This window comes from Cantharellus anzutake (assembly GCF_015039405.1).
Source record: "Cantharellus anzutake strain C23 chromosome Unknown EI90scaffold_32, whole genome shotgun sequence".
In the NCBI taxonomy this organism is placed as follows: Eukaryota; Fungi; Basidiomycota; class Agaricomycetes; order Cantharellales; family Hydnaceae; genus Cantharellus; species Cantharellus anzutake.
In genome coordinates this window covers 714,600-735,935 of record NW_024066982.1, presented here as the reverse complement: position 1 = coordinate 735,935, position 21,336 = coordinate 714,600, and the positions used below count along the sequence as shown (strand labels likewise).

General features: G+C 49.1%; 10 protein-coding genes and 2 non-coding genes across 12 annotated transcripts; 8 read left to right on the top strand and 4 right to left on the bottom strand.

The window, feature by feature from the left end:
• Nucleotides 1–48: 48 nt before the first annotated feature.
• Nucleotides 49–363, top strand: EI90DRAFT_3125510 (uncharacterized protein; the record flags this gene model as incomplete). The annotated part of the gene is made up of 2 exons (XM_039063833.1): nucleotides 49–163; nucleotides 242–363. 2 exons carry the CDS (start codon nucleotides 49–51, stop codon nucleotides 361–363), a joined length of 237 nt encoding a protein of 78 aa, XP_038914730.1.
• Nucleotides 364–3,782: 3,419 nt separating this feature from the next.
• EI90DRAFT_t144 lies at nucleotides 3,783–3,872 on the bottom strand. Its single transcript has one exon. It is a non-coding gene; the product is annotated as a tRNA-Leu (tRNA).
• A 185-nt stretch (nucleotides 3,873–4,057) lies between these two features.
• Nucleotides 4,058–4,956, top strand: EI90DRAFT_3063432 (uncharacterized protein; the record flags this gene model as incomplete). Its single annotated transcript, XM_039060728.1, has 2 exons — nucleotides 4,058–4,732; nucleotides 4,865–4,956. A coding segment is annotated over exon 1 (237 nt), but the record flags the coding sequence as incomplete, so codon positions are not given.
• Nucleotides 4,957–5,118: 162 nt separating this feature from the next.
• On the top strand, nucleotides 5,119–6,755 carry EI90DRAFT_3017405 (uncharacterized protein; the record flags this gene model as incomplete). The annotated part of the gene is made up of 8 exons (XM_039057094.1): nucleotides 5,119–5,203; nucleotides 5,399–5,500; nucleotides 5,531–5,638; nucleotides 5,692–5,759; nucleotides 5,823–5,945; nucleotides 6,056–6,135; nucleotides 6,239–6,330; nucleotides 6,610–6,755. 8 exons carry the CDS (start codon nucleotides 5,119–5,121, stop codon nucleotides 6,753–6,755), a joined length of 804 nt encoding a protein of 267 aa, XP_038914728.1.
• A 393-nt stretch (nucleotides 6,756–7,148) lies between these two features.
• On the bottom strand, nucleotides 7,149–7,649 carry EI90DRAFT_3017404 (uncharacterized protein; the record flags this gene model as incomplete). Its single annotated transcript, XM_039057093.1, has 3 exons — nucleotides 7,149–7,364; nucleotides 7,418–7,450; nucleotides 7,494–7,649. 3 exons carry the CDS (start codon nucleotides 7,647–7,649, stop codon nucleotides 7,149–7,151), a joined length of 405 nt encoding a protein of 134 aa, XP_038914727.1.
• Nucleotides 7,650–8,413: 764 nt separating this feature from the next.
• Nucleotides 8,414–8,487, top strand: EI90DRAFT_t145. The gene has a single exon. It is a non-coding gene; the product is annotated as a tRNA-Ala (tRNA).
• A 1,650-nt stretch (nucleotides 8,488–10,137) lies between these two features.
• Nucleotides 10,138–11,178, bottom strand: EI90DRAFT_3017403 (uncharacterized protein; the record flags this gene model as incomplete). The annotated part of the gene is made up of 4 exons (XM_039057092.1): nucleotides 10,138–10,397; nucleotides 10,536–10,608; nucleotides 10,722–11,009; nucleotides 11,119–11,178. The coding sequence occupies 4 exons, from the start codon at nucleotides 11,176–11,178 to the stop codon at nucleotides 10,138–10,140; spliced, it is 681 nt and encodes a 226-aa protein (XP_038914726.1).
• A 402-nt stretch (nucleotides 11,179–11,580) lies between these two features.
• EI90DRAFT_3017402 (uncharacterized protein) lies at nucleotides 11,581–12,864 on the top strand (the record flags this gene model as incomplete). Its single annotated transcript, XM_039057091.1, has 2 exons — nucleotides 11,581–11,965; nucleotides 12,023–12,864. The coding sequence occupies 2 exons, from the start codon at nucleotides 11,581–11,583 to the stop codon at nucleotides 12,862–12,864; spliced, it is 1,227 nt and encodes a 408-aa protein (XP_038914725.1).
• A 356-nt stretch (nucleotides 12,865–13,220) lies between these two features.
• On the top strand, nucleotides 13,221–14,412 carry EI90DRAFT_3017401 (uncharacterized protein; the record flags this gene model as incomplete). Its single annotated transcript, XM_039057090.1, has 3 exons — nucleotides 13,221–13,345; nucleotides 13,818–13,894; nucleotides 14,126–14,412. 3 exons carry the CDS (start codon nucleotides 13,221–13,223, stop codon nucleotides 14,410–14,412), a joined length of 489 nt encoding a protein of 162 aa, XP_038914724.1.
• A 1,833-nt stretch (nucleotides 14,413–16,245) lies between these two features.
• On the top strand, nucleotides 16,246–17,518 carry EI90DRAFT_3125507 (uncharacterized protein; the record flags this gene model as incomplete). Its single annotated transcript, XM_039063832.1, has 2 exons — nucleotides 16,246–16,624; nucleotides 16,677–17,518. The coding sequence occupies 2 exons, from the start codon at nucleotides 16,246–16,248 to the stop codon at nucleotides 17,516–17,518; spliced, it is 1,221 nt and encodes a 406-aa protein (XP_038914723.1).
• A 1,009-nt stretch (nucleotides 17,519–18,527) lies between these two features.
• EI90DRAFT_3290319 (uncharacterized protein) lies at nucleotides 18,528–19,472 on the bottom strand (the record flags this gene model as incomplete). The annotated part of the gene is made up of 3 exons (XM_039067213.1): nucleotides 18,528–18,995; nucleotides 19,257–19,388; nucleotides 19,416–19,472. 3 exons carry the CDS (start codon nucleotides 19,470–19,472, stop codon nucleotides 18,528–18,530), a joined length of 657 nt encoding a protein of 218 aa, XP_038914722.1.
• Nucleotides 19,473–19,642: 170 nt separating this feature from the next.
• EI90DRAFT_3017398 (uncharacterized protein) lies at nucleotides 19,643–20,917 on the top strand (the record flags this gene model as incomplete). Its single annotated transcript, XM_039057089.1, has 2 exons — nucleotides 19,643–20,021; nucleotides 20,079–20,917. 2 exons carry the CDS (start codon nucleotides 19,643–19,645, stop codon nucleotides 20,915–20,917), a joined length of 1,218 nt encoding a protein of 405 aa, XP_038914721.1.
• Nucleotides 20,918–21,336: the final 419 nt, after the last annotated feature.

The window sequence follows — 21,336 nt, the reverse complement described above, 5'->3', positions numbered from 1 at the left end:
CCCAAACTGGTCCACAGGACCAAACGGCAAGAGGGGAGAAACGGAGTCATGGCTAAGGCTACTGCGCACAGGGTCGACAGACTGAAGAAAGAGGCTGGAGAATACACCGTCCGGGACCCCATCTCGGGGAAAGATGTCATCATCAAGGATGCACAATTATCGGGTGAGTTATTTGGAGCTGGGAAGCACCCGAATTTGGAAATTCTGACGTTGTAAACAATTTCTTTTTGTGCGCGGTAAGATTATGATAACGATGCATTGGATCCAGCACATCTAACGCCTGGACCCGCGCTACACCCTGGGGCTGCAGTAGCGCAGGCTGGACGAGGGTGCTGGAGGCGAGGGGACAAGGCCCGAGGGTAAGGCTTTCGGCCTCGGTGACTCTGAAGGAGTGCTGTGCATCCCCTCTCATATGCGTAGGTCCAAGTTTCATATCTTCACGACCTTTGTAATAATTTCTGTTGTAATTTCCCAGTAACCACGATATTGTGCACAGCGCACCAAAGCCCGCCGAACTAACGAATATTGCTTTCCAGCCATATCCACCTAACATCAACGTAGAATCTATCAAGCCTGTCCTTTCGGCAGTCAATCGACTTGGTCTGTTCATTTTTGCCGCCATCGGGTTTGCATGGTCCTTTTCTGCATTTGGCAAAGGGTGAGAGAAGGAACAAAGACTCTCATTGGAGAGCTGAGCTGATGGCATGTTGCCCTTCTACTAATTCAGTAGCCTTTGGATGTTCTCGATGTGTGGAGTATTGGCGTAACTAGTTATGCCTTGGTTGACCTAACCAGTCACAAAATCGAGAAAGAGATCAAGCACGTAAGCGGTTCGTTCACGATATTCGTATCAGATCCGTTCTGATCTGCACCGTGTTCGAGGCGAAACAGTAAGTTTTAACATGCTGGTTGAATATGCTCGGACTCATTCATGGAACTGAAGTTCTCCACCTATGCTTGAGAGTGTTGAGTGGGTGAATGCAATCTGGGGATCAACCAATCCTGACATCTATGTTTTGCCTAATTCGTCTTTGACATCTTGTGCATTTTGTGTTTCATAAGTTCATAAGTTCATTTCTCTTGCTGACATGGTCGAAGATGTCATCAGGCTTCACTTCCTCACTTCGTGGTACACACTCATACCAGTCAACTGTTTGTTTTGTTTTCGGTGTTTTAATTCACCTCCATGCCTTTTTAGGATGTTGTGAAGATCTCTGATATCGGCCAAGGCACGAATCTCATACCAATCGTCGGTAGGGTACTCTTCCTGACTGGGGATAGGAGAGAAGAACGGATCGACTAAGGAGGAATGGATCGATGGACGGTTATATAGAAGCCTTCGACAAGGAGATGATGGGGCTGAGGGCAGCGGCAGAAGAAACCCGTCGCTTCATAGAAGATGACACATCCACTCACGAGGTGCTGTTCTGCTTTGGCAATACAAGCGCGATCGGCTGTTAAACGTAGGGCTTCGACGTTGAAAGGTAAGATTACTGGACGAGTGTTGGAATTTCAAACCTGGTTCCGACATTCGGGGTGGCGAGAGATACTTGCCGAGACACAAGCAATATCTCGCCGCTGACGGCGAAATGAAGTTGTGCGTGAGTGTTGAACGTGCGTGAGCATCAAGCCAGGGTTACTTCTGTCCTTGTCAGTCGCTTGGGGGCCGTCAGAGGAGGCTCAGGCCAGCGGAAAGTAAACTACTTGGTCGTTGGCGATATTGACTCCTCACGAGACAAGTGAAAGGTCACGCCAGAGCTGAGGTGATCGGGTGCGTGCGCATCAACATTGCTAGCTGAATAGTATCCTCAGAAGTAGAGGTGACGCTACGAGTTGGCCAGTATACGCCAAATTGTAGTGCTTGTAGTACGTACAGGCCTGCCTATATGCACGCATTATATAATTGACAATGGTTGAATTTATCGGGGGTTGTACTGTTCAGCGTGACTCCGGCTAGCACAATATATACTGTATCGGTTGGGTGCGCGGACGCCGCATTCTTGGTAAAGTGTGAATCTCGGGTGAAATTGTGCCAGTCAATGATAAGCCGATCATGCTCAGGCTAGAAAGTCGAGCTGACGACCAGGGCAAGGAGCGCATCGTACCCAAGTATTTTAGCAGAAAGGAAGGACCACTAGGATGACAAAAAACCGCTCAACAATAATAAGGCCCCAGAAAGGAACAGAAAGAGGCATGCTTGTTAGCACCCTATTAGACATACAGATGGCTCCGTAACGTGCACATCAATCCGCTCATCGACGATTCGACGGAATCCTGATTCCGCCATCCAGTTCCCCACTATTAGCACATAAATAAAGCCCTCTGTCCAAAGTCATGTAAGGAAAAAACCGTTGAAGAAACAATACACAAGCTAGCCATGAGCGCTATACCGAGAACGTGAGAGTAGGGTGATCCAGAACCTAGGTGGTCTGTCAGGCAGCGGACAACATCATCGAAGCACAGGGCCCGGAGACATTTTTCCGAATTTTTGCATCCGTTACTCGAGGTCAACATACTGTCAACAGCATTGGCTGCGTTCTTCACATACTTCTCCTCTGATCGATAATTAAGAAGCATATGGAGCCGCATACGAATCCTCCCCCACAAGTGGAAAATTATGTCTTTGTCTTGAACAACCTCTGACGCTTTGAGTGCTAGCGTCTGATCATTACGGTGACGAAAACCACAACTGTGGTGGTAACACCTGCTAACGACCACACGGATGCACCCCGCCTTTTCACTTCAGTGCTCATGAGCTAATGTCTACTGCGTTCCAGGTGTCTTGGGTGGAGGCTGGGCCCAGTGGAGGTACCAAAACCAGCACCTCAAGGACAGCCAAACCTCATGGCTGAGTAGTGAGTATCAGGAAACTGTTGTTTCAATAAGACTGACAATCATTTCAAAACAGCCCACCGTCACTGGCACCTCACGAGTTGAGAGTAGGACCATCTCCTAGTTTCATCTCCCTGCCTTGTTCTATGTTTGCTTACTCCCCAATCAATCTATCCCAACGGTTGTGACCATGAATCTCGAGAAGATTTCTTCGGTAGAGTTGTGTATGATCACTGAGGATGCCAAGAGGAGGTAGGATATGAGAGTCTGTGAGGAGTGTAGCATGCCCCATGATCGTTGAGCTGTCTTTGGAGTAGGTTGGTTGCAATATTCCCGGTTCAGGATCAACCACGACGATTTTGAGGCGTAGGGCATCGGAATCACGGCTCCTAGAGGTCCGAGGCGCAGCTGCAGGCAAGTGTCAGTGATCGTGTCTGAGATCGATGAGGGCTGGTGTTATTGTAGCTGGTTGGGAAAAAGTTATCGGCTGACTCACTTTTTGCAGTCATGCGGCCACATGAATTCTATGCCTCATCCTTGTTATGGTAACGCAATTGAGATGAGCTATCGCTGAGCTGCACCGCTTTAGCCTGCTTCGAGATTGAACTGCCATCTTCCGTGAACGTTCGTGCTGGTCCTGATCCTATTGGTATGTCGTTGTCTGCGTGCATACCGCGATGGATTGGACTGGTTCTGGCCCCCCAGTCCCACAGTGCGACAACCCCACTTGTGAGTACCGAATGATACCCAAACATTCCTCTGAAAAGCCCGCTTTGCCTCAATGCTGCGACACATAGAAAATACTAACTGCACATCCGTTCCGATCCGTTTTGCCAAGACCATCAAGCGCAGAACAGGGAGATTGGAAGAAATTCGCATCGCGGACACCTTATTGACAAAATGAATGAACTACGTGGATGAAATGTGACGAGGCAGCCAAAGAAAAAAGATGATGAGGGCGAGATTCGAACTCGCGAACCGAAGACTGGATGCATTAGATAACCTAATTCCAGCGCGTTTGACCACTTCGCTACCTCACCAGCAACTCGAGGCGCGATTCCCAAGTCCCTCTGATTGGTTAGAAGTCTCACCTCAGTATATTCGGTGTGAATTGGCTGAATGCTGTGTGCCTAGTATCGCTACCAGATACTTCCTATGTCCGACGCGCCTGTACGCATGCACCCCCCCCGGTTCTTTGTCCTTCAGCAGGTCACAAGCATCTACAAAGTTATATATAGCATTTGATATACTCCACATCAATCTATCTCTCTCTTTGCTCTCTTATCAACAACAACAACGCCAGCAACCACTGACCACCATAATAAGCTAACTGCAACTAATCAACGATCCCATGCTCCGCCGCTCGATCAACGGAAGTCCACCTCTTCAATGTACTCGGCTTCTGACAAGTCTGGCATATCAGATCATCACTATAGATGGGGAGTTCCCTCTTTCCATACTCAAGGTTCAAATATTAGGTTGTACAAGCTAACCCGCTCCTAACGGCAAGAATGATCCATACGTACCTACTTCTCTCTACCTTCATTCCCACCTCATTTCTTTCATTGCTCTGCCATCCGGCGCTCACAAATACGTATCGCTCGAGTTTGGCGGGAGGAAGGTCAAGACCACCGTCATTAAGGACCAGTTCAATCCACGATGGCCCGCTTAAGACTCGACTGAGGACTTGTCAACAAACGGATCGTTCCAAAGCCCTGCGTAGGTGGTCTGGCGAAAATTTGTTCATTTTCTGATTCAGTATCGCTCTGGATTTGGAGGATGGACTGGAAAGCTGTGGTAGGAGTGCCCCGGAAGCGGCAGAGGGTGAAGCATGAGAAAGCCTAGTTTTACTTGAATGGAGGGTAGACCGTCTGGTTTCGGGTCATTAGGACGGAAGCGGCTGTTTTGTTTGAAGGGAATATTATTCGTCAGTCATGTGTGCACGCGCAAACGGGAAGATGGGAGCGGGGATGAGACGAGGAGCGAGGGATTTGGAGGGAAGAGGTGAGAAAATGAAAGTAAAAGTGCTTACGTGGTTTGAAGGATCGCAGAATCGTCGTGCCAATACCGCCCTTCGGCTTAAACCACTGCGTAGGCTGAAGTGACAACTCTCCGAGGTAATTTATACACGACACAAATTGTCACGCATTGGCATTAGGTCCCCAATCAACACTACGGCAATAATAACGAAGAGGCAGCGCGTCACCCACCATATCCTTATCCCAAACGAAAAAAGGAAGACCTAGGAGCTCTAGTGGGAGTTTGAACAGCGGTAGTAAGACTTTGATGGCTAGTGCGGTGAAGAAGAAGAGGCAGGAGTCAGGGAGAAGAGAGAAGGGGGTTGTCGAGGGTCCTTCGAGCTTTCACAAGCGTGAGCACTCTCCCCCAAGTTTAGTACTGAGAATGGTGCATCCGCGCCGAAACATCCACCGCACGACTAAGGCAGCGTGCCTTGACCTATTCAAAGCTACGATATGACGGATCTTATCAATCAGGAGAGTGGCGGGCTTTCAAGTATTCGCGGGTTTATCTTTGAGTTCCTCATCTGCCTGACAAGTTGCGTCAGGTCTTCGGTCAGCATTTCAAGAGCCTTATCGAGGAGAGAGACACAAGCTGCTTATCGAGATATTGAATGAGCATTGGCAGTCAAGCGCCGGGTACAGCCCAAGTCACAGATCATAGAATTTGTCTCTATTAGTCATCCAGCCGTCGGGTATGGGGAAATCCAGAATGGTCCACGAAGCTGCGCTCTCCGTATTTACGATTCCAATCAATATTCGTGAGGAGCTTAGCCCTGTTCTCAAAAGTGCGCAATATTCCATTTATATTTGCGATCGATGATGTTAATTTTGCCGCTAGCCTATCCTCCTCCAGGCAAGGAGTTTCGCCATTATTCCAGGGACATCATATCTAAGGTTGCAGACAGAGTACGCAATTATGTTGGGCGTATTATTCACAAAGGCCGATGCTTGTTGGTGTGTCCCACGCAGAGACGGAAGCGTGAGATGAGGTTTGCGTCAGTTGATAGACGTCAGACTTTCCAGATGGACACTTGGACGTATATACCAACCTCCACTGAATATGCAGATATCATCGTGAACGGCGAGTGCGAGGTGCCTGCAACAGGGAGATTAGTTGAGACTTGTAATGAATCAGAGTGACCTGGGACACGCAGTCTTTGGTTTGCGAGTTCGAATCTTGCCCTCATCATCTTTTTCTTTAGCTGCCTCGTCACATTTCATCCACATCCGCTTCTAGTTCATTCATTTTTCCAGCAGCAATCATCAATAAGGCGTCCACGATGTGAGTTTCTTCCAATCTCCCTGTTCTGCGCTTGATTGTCTCGGCAAGCTAAGTCCCAACGGATCGGAACGGATCTGCGATTAGTATTGACTACGTGTCGCAGCATTGAAGCGAAGCAGGTCTTTCGGGGGTATCATTCGGTACTCACGAGTGGGGTTGTCGCGCTGTGGGCCAGAACCAGTCCAATCCACCGCGGTATGCACGTAGACTACTAAGAGAATCCGACCCCTAGTACCGTATAGTATATGCGCGTGCACAACGACACACCAATAGAATCAGGACCAGCACGAACGTTCTTCACGGAAGATGGCATTAGTTCAATCTCGAAGCAGGCTGAAACGGTGCAGCTTAGCAGCTTAGCGGTAGCTCATCTCAATCGCGTTACCATAACAAGGATATCGATGATGCATAGAATCCATGTGGCCGCATGACTGCAACAAGCGAGTTAGCCGATAACTTTTTCCCAACCACCAGCCCTTATCGATCCCAGACACAATCACTTGCCTGAAGCTGCACCTCAGACCTCTAGGAGCTGTGATTTCAATGCCCTGCACCTCGAAATCGTCGTGGCTGAGGACAGACCGGGAGTATTGCAGCAGACCTACCCCAGAGACGACTGAACGGTGCCCAAACTCACATATCCTACCTCTCGGCCTCCTCAGTGAACATACTGTCAATGATTAATGATTGCACAACTCAACCGACGAAATCTTCCTGAGATTCCTCCACTTGGAATGGGTACAAAGGTTGAGATAGATTCATTGAAGAGTAGGCACACGCAGGATGAAGTAGGGAGGTGATGGTCTCGCTGAACTCGTGGGCTGCCAGTGATAGGTGGCAATTTGTGAATTCATCCCATCACCGCGGCCGTCATGTTAATCAGAAAGCTCAAACGTGCCGCGACAACCGTATTCGCAGTCACCCTGTTCCTTCTGGTCAGCTGGCGACCGAGGTGCCGTTCCACAATGATTGTCAGTCCTATTGAAACAACAGTTTACTGACACTCACACTACTTATCCATGACGTTTGGCTGCTCTTGAGGTGCCGGTTTTGGCACCTCCAGTTGGCCCAGCCTCCACCCAAGACACCTGGTGTGCAGTAGACATCAGTTCATGAGTGCCGAAGTGAAAAGGTGGGACTTGACGAGCCTTGGATGGGCGGGACGCCCCCGTGTGATTGTCAGGTGTTATTTCCACAGTCGTGGTTTTCGTTACCCTGATGATCAGACGCTAGCACTCAACATCAGAGGCTGTTCAAGACAAAGACATAATTTTTCACATACTTGTGGGGGATTATTCGCATGAGGCTCCATATGCTGCTTAATTATCGATCAGAGGGCAGATATTTATGTGAAGAACGCGGCCAATGCTGTTGACAGTATGTTGACCTTCGAACAACGGATGCAAAAATTCGGAGAAATGTCTCCGGGCCTTGTGCTTCGACGATGTGTTCCGCTGCCTGACAGACTGTATCCTCGTTCTCATCACTTTGGTATAGCGCTCGTGGCTAGACATATCGATTTAGCATTGAGTCATGACTGTGCCCATTTCAGGTACATTTTAAGAGCATCGGCAAGACCAACTGGTTTGCGTGATGCATACTCAATTTCGAACGGTGGGGAACTGGATGGCGGATTCAGGATTCTGTCGAATTGTCGATGGGTGGATCAATGTGCACGTTACGGAGCCATCTGTATGTCTAAACGCTATTTATGGGGGATGCCTCTTTCTGTTCCTTTCTGGGGCCTTACTCTTGGTGAACGGTTCTTTGTCATCCTAGTGGTCCTTCCTTTCTACTAAAATACTTGGATAACATGTGGTTCTTGTCCGGGTCGTCAGCTTGACTTTCTAGCCTAAGCATGAGGATTCCATGATCGGTTTATTATTGACTAGCACTAGCAATCATTTTCGCCTGAGATTCACACTTTACCAAGAATGCGGTGTCCGTGCATCTAATTGATACAGTATATACTGTGCTAGCAGGGGATGGTCGTGAAACGACGCAACCCCCCGATAAATTCAGCCATTCTCAATTAGGTGATGCAGGCACATAAGTAGGTAGGTCTGTACATACTGCAAGCACTGCAATTTGGCGTATACTGGCGAACTCGCAGCGTCACCTTTACTTCTGAGGATACTATTCAGCTAGGAATCCGCAGCAATGTTGATGCGCACGCACCCGATCATCTCAGCTCTGGCGTGATCTCTTCACTTGTCTCGTGAGTCAATATCGCCACCAACTAAGTAGTTCTTGTTGAAATAACCACCTCAGCCTATCAGGGCGTATGGTGTAATGGCTGTGCACGCTGAGTTCGCGATCCAGAAGACTGGAGTTCGATTCCCAGTATGTCCAACTTTTAGGTTTCCCTAAAAGACCACGTGCTAAATTCCAACAGTTCTACTCTCCACTGGCCTGAGCTTCCTCTGACAATTCCCAAGGGACTGATAACGACAATTGACTCCGGCTCAATGCTCACGCACGTTCAACACGCAACTTCTTCTGAGTGAGCGAGAAAACAGTGATTGGGACTCGCGCGCCCGTGCGGTGTTGTCTCATACCTTCTCGTTTTGGTCTGTTCAGGCACAAAATGAATACAGATTCGATGTGTCAATTTCAGAGAACCGGGCAGCATGATTCCATGCATTGCAAAAATTGCTTTGCCATACGGTGTGAATTGGTTGGATTGTTGTTTAATGTTTTCATTTCACGAGACTAATCACGGGGCAACGATCGAACTCGGCTCAGCCAACGCTATGACTTCCCCTGGCTCGATCACCCCGATGCGCCTGTCTCAGCACCGCACTTGCCCCTTTGCCGCTTTCACGAGTTGCTGCGCAACCTGACCATTTGATGGACCCAGGGACCGTGCCTCAGTCGTATGCTGGGTTTTCTGGCGCGGATGCGCGAAGCGGACCACACCAGCGGAGGTACGTACTGAACCTCACTTATCACGAGAGTGCTCACGACAATTCAGGCCGTGCTTATAAAAAGGGCTTTCACAGCGCCCCCTTTTCCTTCCTTATCGCCTGAATCTCTCGCGACTCTCGTGGTGCGTACAAGGCCAACTTGCTGCTGTTCTTTCGAACTCACTCTCGTGATTTTGCCGCTGCTGCCGCTACTGCCTCCCTGTTTCCCTTGCTGCTTTTCCCCCTCGACTCGCGCATATCCGTTGCTGCAGTCTCACACTAGTTTGGTTTCGCCTCTCCCACCCCCTCCCCTTTCACCACCGATTACTTCGTTTCGTTTCCGATCTTGCGTGTATTCTGTTTCCATATATATCTTTTTCTGGTTTCCACCCGTTCCGGAATTTGCATGTATTATTATCATCCGTTGTTCTACTTTCTTGTGTATTTCTGTTGTTTTGTCTGGAACTTCTTTGTACTTGTAGCCGGTTCACGCGTGTCTCGCGCCGCTTGCTTGCTCCCAATACATTCTGGGCCTCCTGGGCCGTCTCCCGCTACGACCTCAGTCAACCCTGATTAGTTTGATATGGGCTTTAAACCTGCAGAAGGTTAACAGAACCCGGCTGTGTACCTAGTATCGATCGCTAGATCATACTAAATGAACATTCTAGCCAACAACGTCTATGTCGCACCGATCTTCGCAACTCCACCTCTCAATGCCACCAGTTTGTCAACAAACATATCCGAAACATGCAAATACCTTCGGAATTGCCGTACCGTGTGGAATCTCGTTTACAGCCTGAGCGTCTCCTAACAATATTTATCTGTCTATGAACCGCTGTACACCCGGATGTGGTGGAAGGAGATAAGGGCGATATGGATCTGGAAGATGAAATGATCGTTTCGGCTCGATGAGGAGTTCCCTAATATTCCCGGATCTTGTTGTTGGTATGGCATGGGAGGTTTCTTTGACCCAACAACACGTTTCTTTGGTCGACATGATCCCTCCTTCTTTGGCCAATACATTCAGAGGACGGAAAACCATCAGGTTGTCGCGGTGACGATGCAGGAAATTCTCCGCAAAAGCAAGGGCGATGTTTTAGTCAAGTCCGTTGTCTAGGCTTTGCTGTCGTTCATTGCTCATTATCGTCTGCGTGTCGTGGTGGCATAAGCCCCCTGATGTCAATTCAAGTGACACTCCGATTTCCCAGCAATCAGGTGCCTCCCAATGCAGGCAAATCCAGCTTCTCCTTTCATTGGATTGGATAATGGGTGGATATTTGTAATCACCGGCACCATCTTTGGTGGAGTTCACTAGGTTCGGCATGGTCTGTCCCTTTTCCGACACACGCGGAATCACTTATATGTGCAGTATATATATCACAACGAGCCCCTGCCCTTGGCTTCGGTGGATCAGAAATATCAAGGTTTCACCGTTTCCACGAAAGACTTTGGTTGGGCCATGACGTCGTCACCCGGATCATCCTTTTTACGTACTTTGACATTCGCATCCCTCCGCTCGATCTAATCTATATCGAACGCCATTTTGGTCTTCCAATTTATTCCCCATCTTGGATAAGATGTACATATTCTTCATCATCTCACATGTTGTCAGTTGGAGGCGCCCGATTACAAGGAAAGAGTGCTGACGCTTTAGATCTAGAACGGCTAATACATACGTACTATGTACATGCCGAGGGTTTGCTGAGTATCGACATTGTAGTTAGCAGCGGCTTTGCTAATGCATTGGCTGGGAGCATTATCAGTTGTGCTAACTTGATCGCTGACTGTGATAGCAACGACGATGTAGGTGATGCGAGGTCGGGTCATGTCTTCGAGGGAGAACAGGTGCGGCGGCCAACAACCTTTTGCACTGCGCTCAGCGCCAGAACTCCGAACGGACATCAGACGGAGTATGCCGGGGTCCTGTTCCGCCTCAACCCAACGTGCATAACCACCGAGTGAGCTGAGCTAAACCCAGGCCTGTATTATGAAAGCTCATTCTTCATGGACAACACTCATCCTGACGCGGCAAACAACAGGATAATGTACTGCCATGACGTAGTCCGTCGTTACAGACCGGTAACTCGATAGCCGAAACGAAGCTGCACGTTGTGTTTGATCCACCTAGACAGGACATTGCTTCTGCAGAGTCAAACAGAGGTGCGTGGATATTCCATTAGAGGCTGGTATCCTGCCCATGCAAGATGTCAATATGAAATGCCTGTTCTGTTCATAACTTGAAGATCATGGGAGTTCCGGCGCCCGTCGAATTCGCTGATCCCGCGAGACCCCTGTTGCACCCCTGCTCTTGATTTCCAGCAAGGCAGTTTAAATCCACTGACCTCTAATCGGCAAGAGCTTTGTGAGATCAAGTAAATCCCCTGCAAAGACTGCATCGCTGTTGTGCGAATAAGCTGAATTGGACTTTAAATGGATGTTGCGACCTCCTTGCCGAAGCTGCGCGGTTGACAGAAGGCTATGCACCCAGTGGCGCTACCGTATAAAGCTTCCAGACAAAACGTTGTATCCCCAAGTTCCAATGGCAACCGCTCTCATCACGTTTATTCTCGCCAACAACGTCTACGCCGCACCGATCCTCCCCTATCCTCTCAACGCCACCAGTTTGTCGATAAACGTATCCGAAGCATGCAATGACCTTCGGAATTGCCGTACTCTGTGGAACCTCGTTTACAGCTGCCTCCTAACAATATTTATCTGCGTATGGACGGCTGTGCATCCGAATGTTGAGCATCACCGGCGCATGAATCTGAGCATGGGGGATCGCATTGAAGAGGTGATGGAGAGACGTGATCGTTTCGGCTTAATGAGGAGTTCCTTGATTTTCCCAGAATGGGTTGTTGCTATGGCATGGGAAGAATTCTCAGCAGCCTGGAAAATATCAAGGAAATGTAAAAATGTCGAAGGTATGCAGTGAATCAATTGAGACGAACGCTTGACACCTATTGATTTTCGCATGCTAGGATGGACACTTGTGCATTCATACTTTGTCGAAATGGGAGGTTTCATCGACCCAACGACACGTTTCTTTCGTCGACGTGATCCCTCTTTCTTTGGCCAATACCCTGGCATCATTCGGAAGACGGGAAATCGTCACGTTGTCGCAGTAACGAAACAGGACATTCTCCACAAAAGCAAGGGCGATTTTTTATCCAAGTCCATTGTATCTCTTCAATTACTATGGTTCATCGTTCAATATGTGGGGCGATGGGTCGGACATTTGCACAAATCGCAGCTCGAGGCAATGACGCTTGGATACTCCGCACTGAGCATTATCATCTGTGCGTTGTGGTGGCATAAGCCCCTTGATATCCGTTCGCCAATTCAAGTGACGCCAAGAGGGGACTCTACTCACCTTCCGACTTCCGAGGCCAATGTCACTCAAGTACCTCTTGAAGTAGAGAATGAGTCACATTCACCGTCACTTGCGGCCAGAGCCATTGGCCGAGCTTGTGACGCATTTGTTGAATTGGATGCAAGTTGGATATTTGTACTCACCGGCGCCATCTTCGGCAGAATTCACTGTTCTGCGTGGTCCTTCCCTTTTCCAACACACGCGGAATCACTTATGTGGCGCATTTGTGCAGTATCTATTACAGTAGCTCCTGCTCTTGGTATCGGTGGATCACGAATGTTGTACAAAACGTTTCACGGTTCCCACTCAGACTTTAGTCGGGCCATTGGGACGGTTTATGTTGTCGCCCGGATCATCCTCTTCGCCCTGACGTTCGCATCCCTCCGCTCTCCTTCTCCTTCTCTATATCGAACGCCACCTTGGTCTTCCTTTCTTCCCCATCTCGGATAAGATAAATATATTCTTCATCCGAGTCATCTCACATGTTCTGTACGTCCAAGGACAGCTAGCTGCATACAGAGGCCTGCACGGCCACGAGAAAAGAGACGTGGCTGGTGCTTTAGGACGTGACGGCTAATACACACATAGTAACTGGATGTGGTTACATCATGAGCGTTTCCTTGTCATGTCACTCACCGAGTGTTTGTGTGTCAGATACGAGCTGGCGAGCGGTTTGAGCAGCAACCTGGATGTATTTAGCTATTTGTATTGGTGATTCGTACATGTACACAGAACACGGATCCTTTATAAGCACTCATACCAAAGGGGCTCAATAATATCATGCGGCAGTCCCGAGTGTCTAGTACATGACCAACTCGTCCGCAGCCGGAATTCGCAGACCATTGCCACCCGCGGATGTCATCATCACAGAACAACGGTTAACTGGTCTCAGTCATTCGAAAACTCTGAGGTCGCGTTACACCGCCTCATGGTACGTCAAAGATCCGCTTTGCTTATCCCGTTTAACTCGTCGGGCTACTGCTTCAACGCCATTGGCAGTGGATGCTGACCCGTACATTCCAACTTCCACGACTGGCGCGCGGTACTATAACTAATCACCGGAACCAGCCCTGCACTGCACAGTGTCGCCACTGCATAAGACGTCTTTCTTGTTCCCATATCTTCGTTCCCATGCTACATTCCCTCCATGTTCACCTCTTAACGTCGCCAGTTTCTCATAAACATATCGGAAGCGTGCAACACCACCCGAAGACGAATGTTGGGAAAACGAAACATCAGGGATTGCAGCTTGAAGGTCTCTTGGAAACTGTGACGTGCGCAATGCATGATGCATTCAACGTTTCACATGCTGGGGAATGATACGACGCATGGTCAAGACTAGGATGCTCCACCAACCACACACCGGCATTAAACTAGATGAACTAGACTACGCCCTATCGCAGTGGACCGGAGCCAGAGGCACATGCTGAGCCGTGGCCTCCTGCGCCGCTTGCGGGATCAGGGGGTCCCGACGACGGATGTGAGCCGAGGAGTTCTGCTGTCTCAGCAAACACTTGACACGGACCTTACATGGACGGACCTAAGCCTTCATGCGATGTGTTGAAGCACCAGCTCAGCAGGCGGCTTGGTTGGGATAGCTGTAGAGTCTTAAAGTCAAGTGCTGTAACCACAGATGTCTGAGTCTGTGTATACCGTCCCCGATGAAGGCGCCATCGTCTAGCTGATGCCTTCCGACCACTACACCCTCCAGCCACCGGCGACCCTACGCATCCTCACCTTCTTCCTTTGCCGCCCCATGGGGCCAACAATTGGACGTTAGATTGTGCTTTTAGCAATATTTGTTATCGCACTAATTCATTGCAGGCCAAACATGAGTTAGAACAGACTGGGCTCTCTGGCTTTGTGGTCGAGGGGCCGGGCTCCCATGGAACAAAGAATGGACCGTTCCATCAACAATCACTCGTACAGACAACACCCGCCAGATCCATCCAGGACGAGGGTCGCTTCGACCATGGAATTATTGTGCCCCCAGTGTAGACTGAACAGTAGCACAAGCTTGGTCACATGTTTCCTCCTATTTGCCGCGCACATCAACATGCACTCTTGTTGCTCGAGTTCCAACGCGGTGAGTAGCAAACCCGGAAAGCCAAATTCATGAGAATAAAGCACGGCCCCAAAGTTGAGAACCTTTAAATTCGTCCCATTTAAAAGATGCAGGCCTTCCAGAACACAAAGACAGCTGGGCAAGAGTTTGCGCGCATGCGCTGGAGCTCACCCTCAGTAGGCGACACAGTTGCCTAGATCGACATCAAATAACACTTTCCTAACACAGCTGGCATAAACGTGTAAATCAGACTCATGCGCATGCGACAAACGCAAAGTGACTAATCTGTACACCGAAAAGCTTCTTGATCCCGATCGCCTCAGTCACATGCCATAGTATTCAGAAGATACCGCAGATGTAGCCTCTTAATCCCATTGATTCTTGATGTGGATGTAACCATGGGGAGGCGCAGGAAACCTTGGGGCAGTGATGGTGCGATTTTCATGCATAGTGATCAGTGACAATGCCCATAAAACGTCGGATGCTAATGTGGCTAGCGATAGACGCGTGTCGTCGAGGGGCAACGATGGGACCTTCGAGACGCTTGAAATGAGGGGATCCCCAGTCCTCCTGAAGACAGAACATGAGAGCATAACTTGGGGTGGTTGACGAAGCATCCTATCGGTATTGCGAACATACGGCTGTACGTGTCATGTCCCAGGATTTCTAGTAGTATATGAAAACCTCCTACTAGCACATTGCACTCGCAATGCCCAAGATTGCTCTGATATGACGAACTTCATTACTTGATCAATCTCCCGGAGAATCCCGAATGTGGCAGTGCGACCCACACCTCTGTACTTTTTAACCGCCCATGCGGGCCCACAGCCATCCCATCTACACGAAGCCAACTTTGCTAGGCAGGTCACCAGCCTCTATTGGAATAGACTTCGCCCCTGCTTCTGAGGTAGTTTTTCAGCCAAGATTGACCCTAAAAGGTTCGTTAATTTCAGCCTTGATGTCATCCTTCGCGCCTATCTCGTCAGGAGGCAGCACTGCAAATTAAGTGATCTTCTTAAGCGCTTTCTGCTGGCAGCTAAGTTCTCTCCAGCGGCTTGTGGCTGGGAGATAGAATTAACACTGCCGTGATGTCCATGTATATTCAACTGGCACGCACTTGCTCTAAGTGAACAGGGGTACGGCCCTCTTAATTTGTGAGAGCGCGTGCAGCAGTGCGGCATGGCTTCATGCTCTCTCGTTTAGGTCTCGGGCTGTTTGGGTCTAAGGCGAATGTGGATCCAATGTTCAATTTCCGGTAATGGGCGCGTGCACGCGGCCTAATTTCATACCTTCTTAGAAAAGCCCGGCAATTTTTCGAGCGACATATATACCCCCCCTTTTTTGTTGGTGTGCTTTACGTCTTATCGAGGGCTGTGCAATAGATCATCTGGGCCCGGTCTAAGGGGACTCAGTAACGATTCGACATTTAAAATGTCAATAATATGAAAGACTTGTTCTGTTCGATCCTCCCTTGGAGCTCTTGAAGGTTCTAGCGTTTGGATTGGTCCCGTTAAATCCCCTGTTGCACCCCTGTTCTTGGTTTCTCGGCAAGACGGTTGAAATCTACCGACGCCATCAAGTAGATCCCCCATTTATGTAAAAAACTGCTTTTGGTGTTGTGCGAATGAGCTGAATTTGATTTTAGGCTTTAAATGGATCTTCGCAGAAGCTGCACGGTTGACAGAAGGCTATGTACCCAGTGGCTCTATCGTATAATATAAAGCTTCCAGGCGAATGTCGCCTCCGTGTTGTATCCCCAAGTTACAATGACAACCGCTCTCATCACGTTCATTCTCGCCAACAACGCCTACGCCGCGCCGATCCTCCCCTATCCACCTCTCAACGCCACCAGTTTGTCGATAAACGTATCTGAAGTATGCAATGACCTTCGGAATTGCCGTACCATGTGGAATCTCGTTTACAGCTGTCTACTAACAATATTTATCTGCGTATGGACGGCGGTACACCCGGATGTGGTGGAAGGGGATGTGGATGATACGGATCTGATAGAGAAGATTATACTGGGACGTGGTCGTTTCGGCTTAATGAGGAGTTCCCTGATTTTCCCAGAAGTTGTTGTTGCTGCGGCATGGGGTGAATTCTCAGAAGCCTGGAAATTATCAAGGGAATGTAAAAATGTCGAAGGTATGCAGGGAATGATGAAACGGAGCTTGACCTATTAATTTTGACATGCTAGGGTGGACACTTGTGCATTCACACTTTGTCAGAATGGGAGGTTTCTTTGACCCAACAACACGTTTCTTTCCTCAATATGATCCCTCTTTCTTTGGCCAATACCCTGGCGTCATTCAGAAGACGGGGAATCGTCAGGTTGTCGCGGTGACGAAGCAGGAAATTCTTCGCAAAAGCAAAGGCGATTTTTTATCCAAGTCTGTTGTATCACTTCAATTACTGTGGTTCATTGCTCAATATGTGGGGCGATGGGTCGGACATCTGCACAGATCGCAGCTTGAGACAATGACGCTTGGATACTCCGCACTGAGCATTATCGTCTGCCTGTTGTGGTGGCATAAACCCCCTGATGTCCGTTCGCAAATTCAAGTGACGAAAGAGGACCCTGCTCATGTTCTGACTTCCGAGGCCAACGTCACTCAAGTGCCTCTTGAAGTAGAGAATGAGGCAGATTCGCCTTCACTTGCGGCCAGAGTCGTTGGCCGGGCTTGTGACGCATTTGTTGAATTGGATTTCCGTTGGATACTTGTAATCACCGGCGCCATTTTCGGTGGAATTCACTGTTCCGCGTGGTCCTTCCCTTTTCCAACACACACGGAATCACTTATGTGGCGCATTTGTGCGGTGTATATTACAGTAACTCCTGCTCTTGGCTTCGGTGGATCAGAAATATTGAGGAACGCAAGGTTTCACCATTTCTACGAAGACTTTGGTTGGGCCACTGGGATGATTTACGTCGTCGCCCGGATTATCCTCTTCGCTCTGACGTTCGCATCCCTCCGCTCTCCGACCCCCGATCTATATCGAACGCCGCCTTGGTCTTCCTTCATTCCCCATCTCGGATAAGTTGTATAATTCTTATCATCTCACATGTTCGGTCGGGGGACACCTGCAACGAGGAAAGAGCGGCTGGTGCTTTAGGACCCGACGCGATGGCTAATCATACATAGTAACTGGATGTGGTTACATCATGAGCACCTTCAAGTTTTCTTGTCCGATTGTCATCACTCACCGAATGTTTGTGTATCAGATACGAGGCGACTCATTAATTGAGCAGCAACCTGGATGGATTTAGCTATTTGCATTGGTGATCCGCACACAGGACACGGATGCTCTATAATATAAGCACTCATATGGAAGGGGTTCAATGCGCAACTATGATGTCATTCAATCCAGTCCGGGTGTCCAGTAGCTAATGTACTCGTCTGCAGCTGGAATTCGCAGACCATTGCCACCCGCGGACGTCATCATCACAGGACATGGGTTCACTGGTTCAGCCATTCGAAAACTCTGAAGTCGCCTTGCACCGCCTCATGGTCAAAGATCTGCTTTAGATATCTCGTCGGGACACTGCTTCAGCGCCATTAATTGCCAGTGGATGCTGACGCGTACATTTCAATTTCCACCCGGCCTTGCTAATATAATGCATTGAGAGCAGTATCAGTTGTGTCAACGTTGACTTGGCGATAGCAATGGCGATGTAAGTGATGCGAGGTCGAATCCCGTCTCGTAGAATGAGGTCATGTCTTCAAGGAAGAGCGGGTGCGGCGGTCAATAACCTTTTGCACTTGACCCTCATTCCAGTCCCATGAAAATTCCACCCTTCACCCGCTCAAACAAGATGCACTAGATGGCGCATCGTAAGTAACAACACAGGCACTCATCACGAATCCATCTATCCAACGAAGCCCCCTTTAATCCTCTACATAACTCAGCTCCATCGTCCGTTCCGATACTGTCCCACTTCAACCCGACATAACCACTGATTCGGGGGCTAAATTCAGGTGAGTACGAAAGCTCATTCTTCACAGACAACTCAGGCACTTGATGTGGCAAACAATGTAAGGATAATGTGCTACCGTGACGTGCAAGGGTCAACCAAGCTCAATATATCGTCGATGAGCGGATCAATGTGTGCGCACGTTACGAAGTCATATGTGTGTCTAAACGTACGCCATCCATGGGAGCTAACAAACATGCCTCTTTCTCTTCCCTTAGTTTTGGTGAACCGTTCTTTGCCATACTGGTTCCTCGTTTTCCTTCCGCCGAAACGCTTGGACAAGGCATTCTTGTCCGAGTCGCTCGCAAGTCGGTTTGTCCAAGTCCTTTCTTGAGGATTGCATGACCGGCTCATCGCGAACTGATGCTTGCGAATGATTTGGCCCGAGATTCTCACGCGGTGTCCGCGCATCCGATCAAGACAGCAGTACTGCGCCAGCCGGGGACCATCAGGGTCGGGCTGAACGGTACAGCCGACACCTGTATTCCAGATGACATGTGCAATGGGAGCGGCGAGCCCGATGGATGCAACCATTCGCGCACCCTGTCACCAGGCAAAAGTACGCCGATCTCAGCTCTGGCGTGACCTTTGTGCCTGTCTCGTGGGGAAGCAACATCCCAATAAACTAAGTGCTCTTATTCCGCCTGGCCTGGGTTTTCTCTGACAGCTTGTGAGAGACTGATAAGGACAGGACAGGCTTTGCCTCGAGGCCCATGCGTGTTCAACGTGTACTGCTTGTGGGGGAACAAGGATACGGTGATTAATTTCCGAGAACCCGCGCGCCCGCGCCGCGTGATTCCATACCTTCTTAGAAAAGCTCGATGGTTTTTCCAAGCGGTACACATTCCCTTGTGTCTTAATCTCTGCTTCGATGGGAGTTCCGGCATCGAATTCGCTGATCCCCCGAAACCCCTGTTGCACCCCAGCCCTTGATTTCTAGAAAGGCAGTTGAAATCCACTGACCTCTAATCGGCAAGAGCTTTGTGAGATCGACGTCATCATATCAAGTAGACCCCCCATTTATGTAAATCCCTTGCAAAGACTGCTTCGCTGTTGTGCGAATGAGCTGAATTTGATTTGGACGTTGCGACCCTCCTCGCGGAAGCTGCGTGGTTGACAGAAGGCTATGTTCCCAGTGACGTATAAAGCTTCCAGGCGAATGTCGTTTCCGTGTTGTACTCCCCGTTCCAATGACAACCGCTCTCATCACGTTTATTCTCGCCAACAACGCCTACGCCGCGCCGATCCTCACCTATCCACCTCTCAATACCACCAGTTTGTCGATAAACGTATCGGAAGCATGCAATGACCTTCGGAATTGCCGTACCATGTGGAATCTCGTTTACAGCTGCCTCCTAACAATATTCATCTGCGTATGGACGGCTGTACACCCGAATGTGGTGGAAGGAGATAGGGGTGGTATGGATCTGGTGGGGGAGATTGTGAATAGGGATGATCGTTTCGGCTTAATGAGGAGTTCCCTGATTTTCCCAGAATTGGTTGTTGCTAAGGCATGGGATGAATTCTCAAAAGCCTGGAAATTATCAAGGAAATGTAAAAATGTCGAAGGTATGCAGTGAATCAATTGAGACGAACGCTTGACACCTATTGATTTTCACATGCTAGGGTGGACACTTGTGCATTCACACTTTGTCATGATGGGAGGATTCATTGACCCAACGACACGTTTCTTTCGTCGATATGATCCCTCCTTCTTTGGCCAATACCCTGGCATCATTCAGAAGACGGGAAATCGTCAGGTTGTCGGGGTGACGAAACAGGAAATTCTCCGCAAAAGCAAAGGCGATTTTTTATCCAAGTCTATTGTATCTCTTCAATTGCTGTGGTTCATCGTTCAATATATGGGGCGATGGGTGGGACATCTGCACAGATCGCAGCTTGAGACGATGACGCTTGGATATTCCGGACTGAGCGTCATCATCTGCGCGTTGTGGTGGCACAAGCCCCTTGATATCCGTTCGCCAATTCAAGTGATGAAAGGGGACCCTGCTCACGCTCTAACTTCCGAGGCCAATGTCGCTAAAGTGCCTCTTGAAGTAGAGAAGGAGGTGGATTCGCCTTCACTCGCGGCCAGAGCCATTGGCCGAGCTTGTGATGCATTTGTTGAATTGCATCCCTTTTGGATACTTGTAATCACCGGCGCCATCTTTGGCGGAATTCACTGTTCTGCGTGGTCCTTCCCTTTTCCGACACCCGCGGAATTATTTATATGGCGCATTTGTGCAGTATATATTACAGTAGCCCCTGCCCTTGGCTTCGGTGGATCAGAATTATTGAGGGGCACGAGAACCCATGGAGACAGAGGGTTTGGTGTACCCATTGGGACGATTTATGTCGTCGCTCGGATTATCCTCTTCGCACTGACGTTCGCATCCCTCCGCTCTCCTTCTCTTTCTCTATATCGAACGCCGTCTTGGTCTTCTTTTATTCCCCATCTCGGATAAGATGTATATATTCTTCGTCATCTCACCTGTTTTGTAATTGGAGGACCGGCGGGTCAGGGGAAAAGGGCGGCAAACTGAATGGATTCAGCTGTTAATCCGCATGCAGGACACGGATGCTCTATAAGCACGCATACAGAAGGGGCTTAATGGGTGACTATGATATCATGTGGGCTCATTCAATCCAGTCCGAGTGTCTAATAGCCAACTCGTCTGCAGCTGGGATTCGCAGACCATTGCACGTCATCATGGATTCGCTGGTCTCAGCCATTCGATAACTCCGAGGTCACCCTGCGTTCAAACATCCACTTTGTATATCATGTATAACAAATGATATTTCGTCGTGGTTCCGGTGATTATAAATGGCAAGGCATAAGACATCTTTCTTGTTCCCGTATCATTGTCCCAGTGCCTACTTTCCC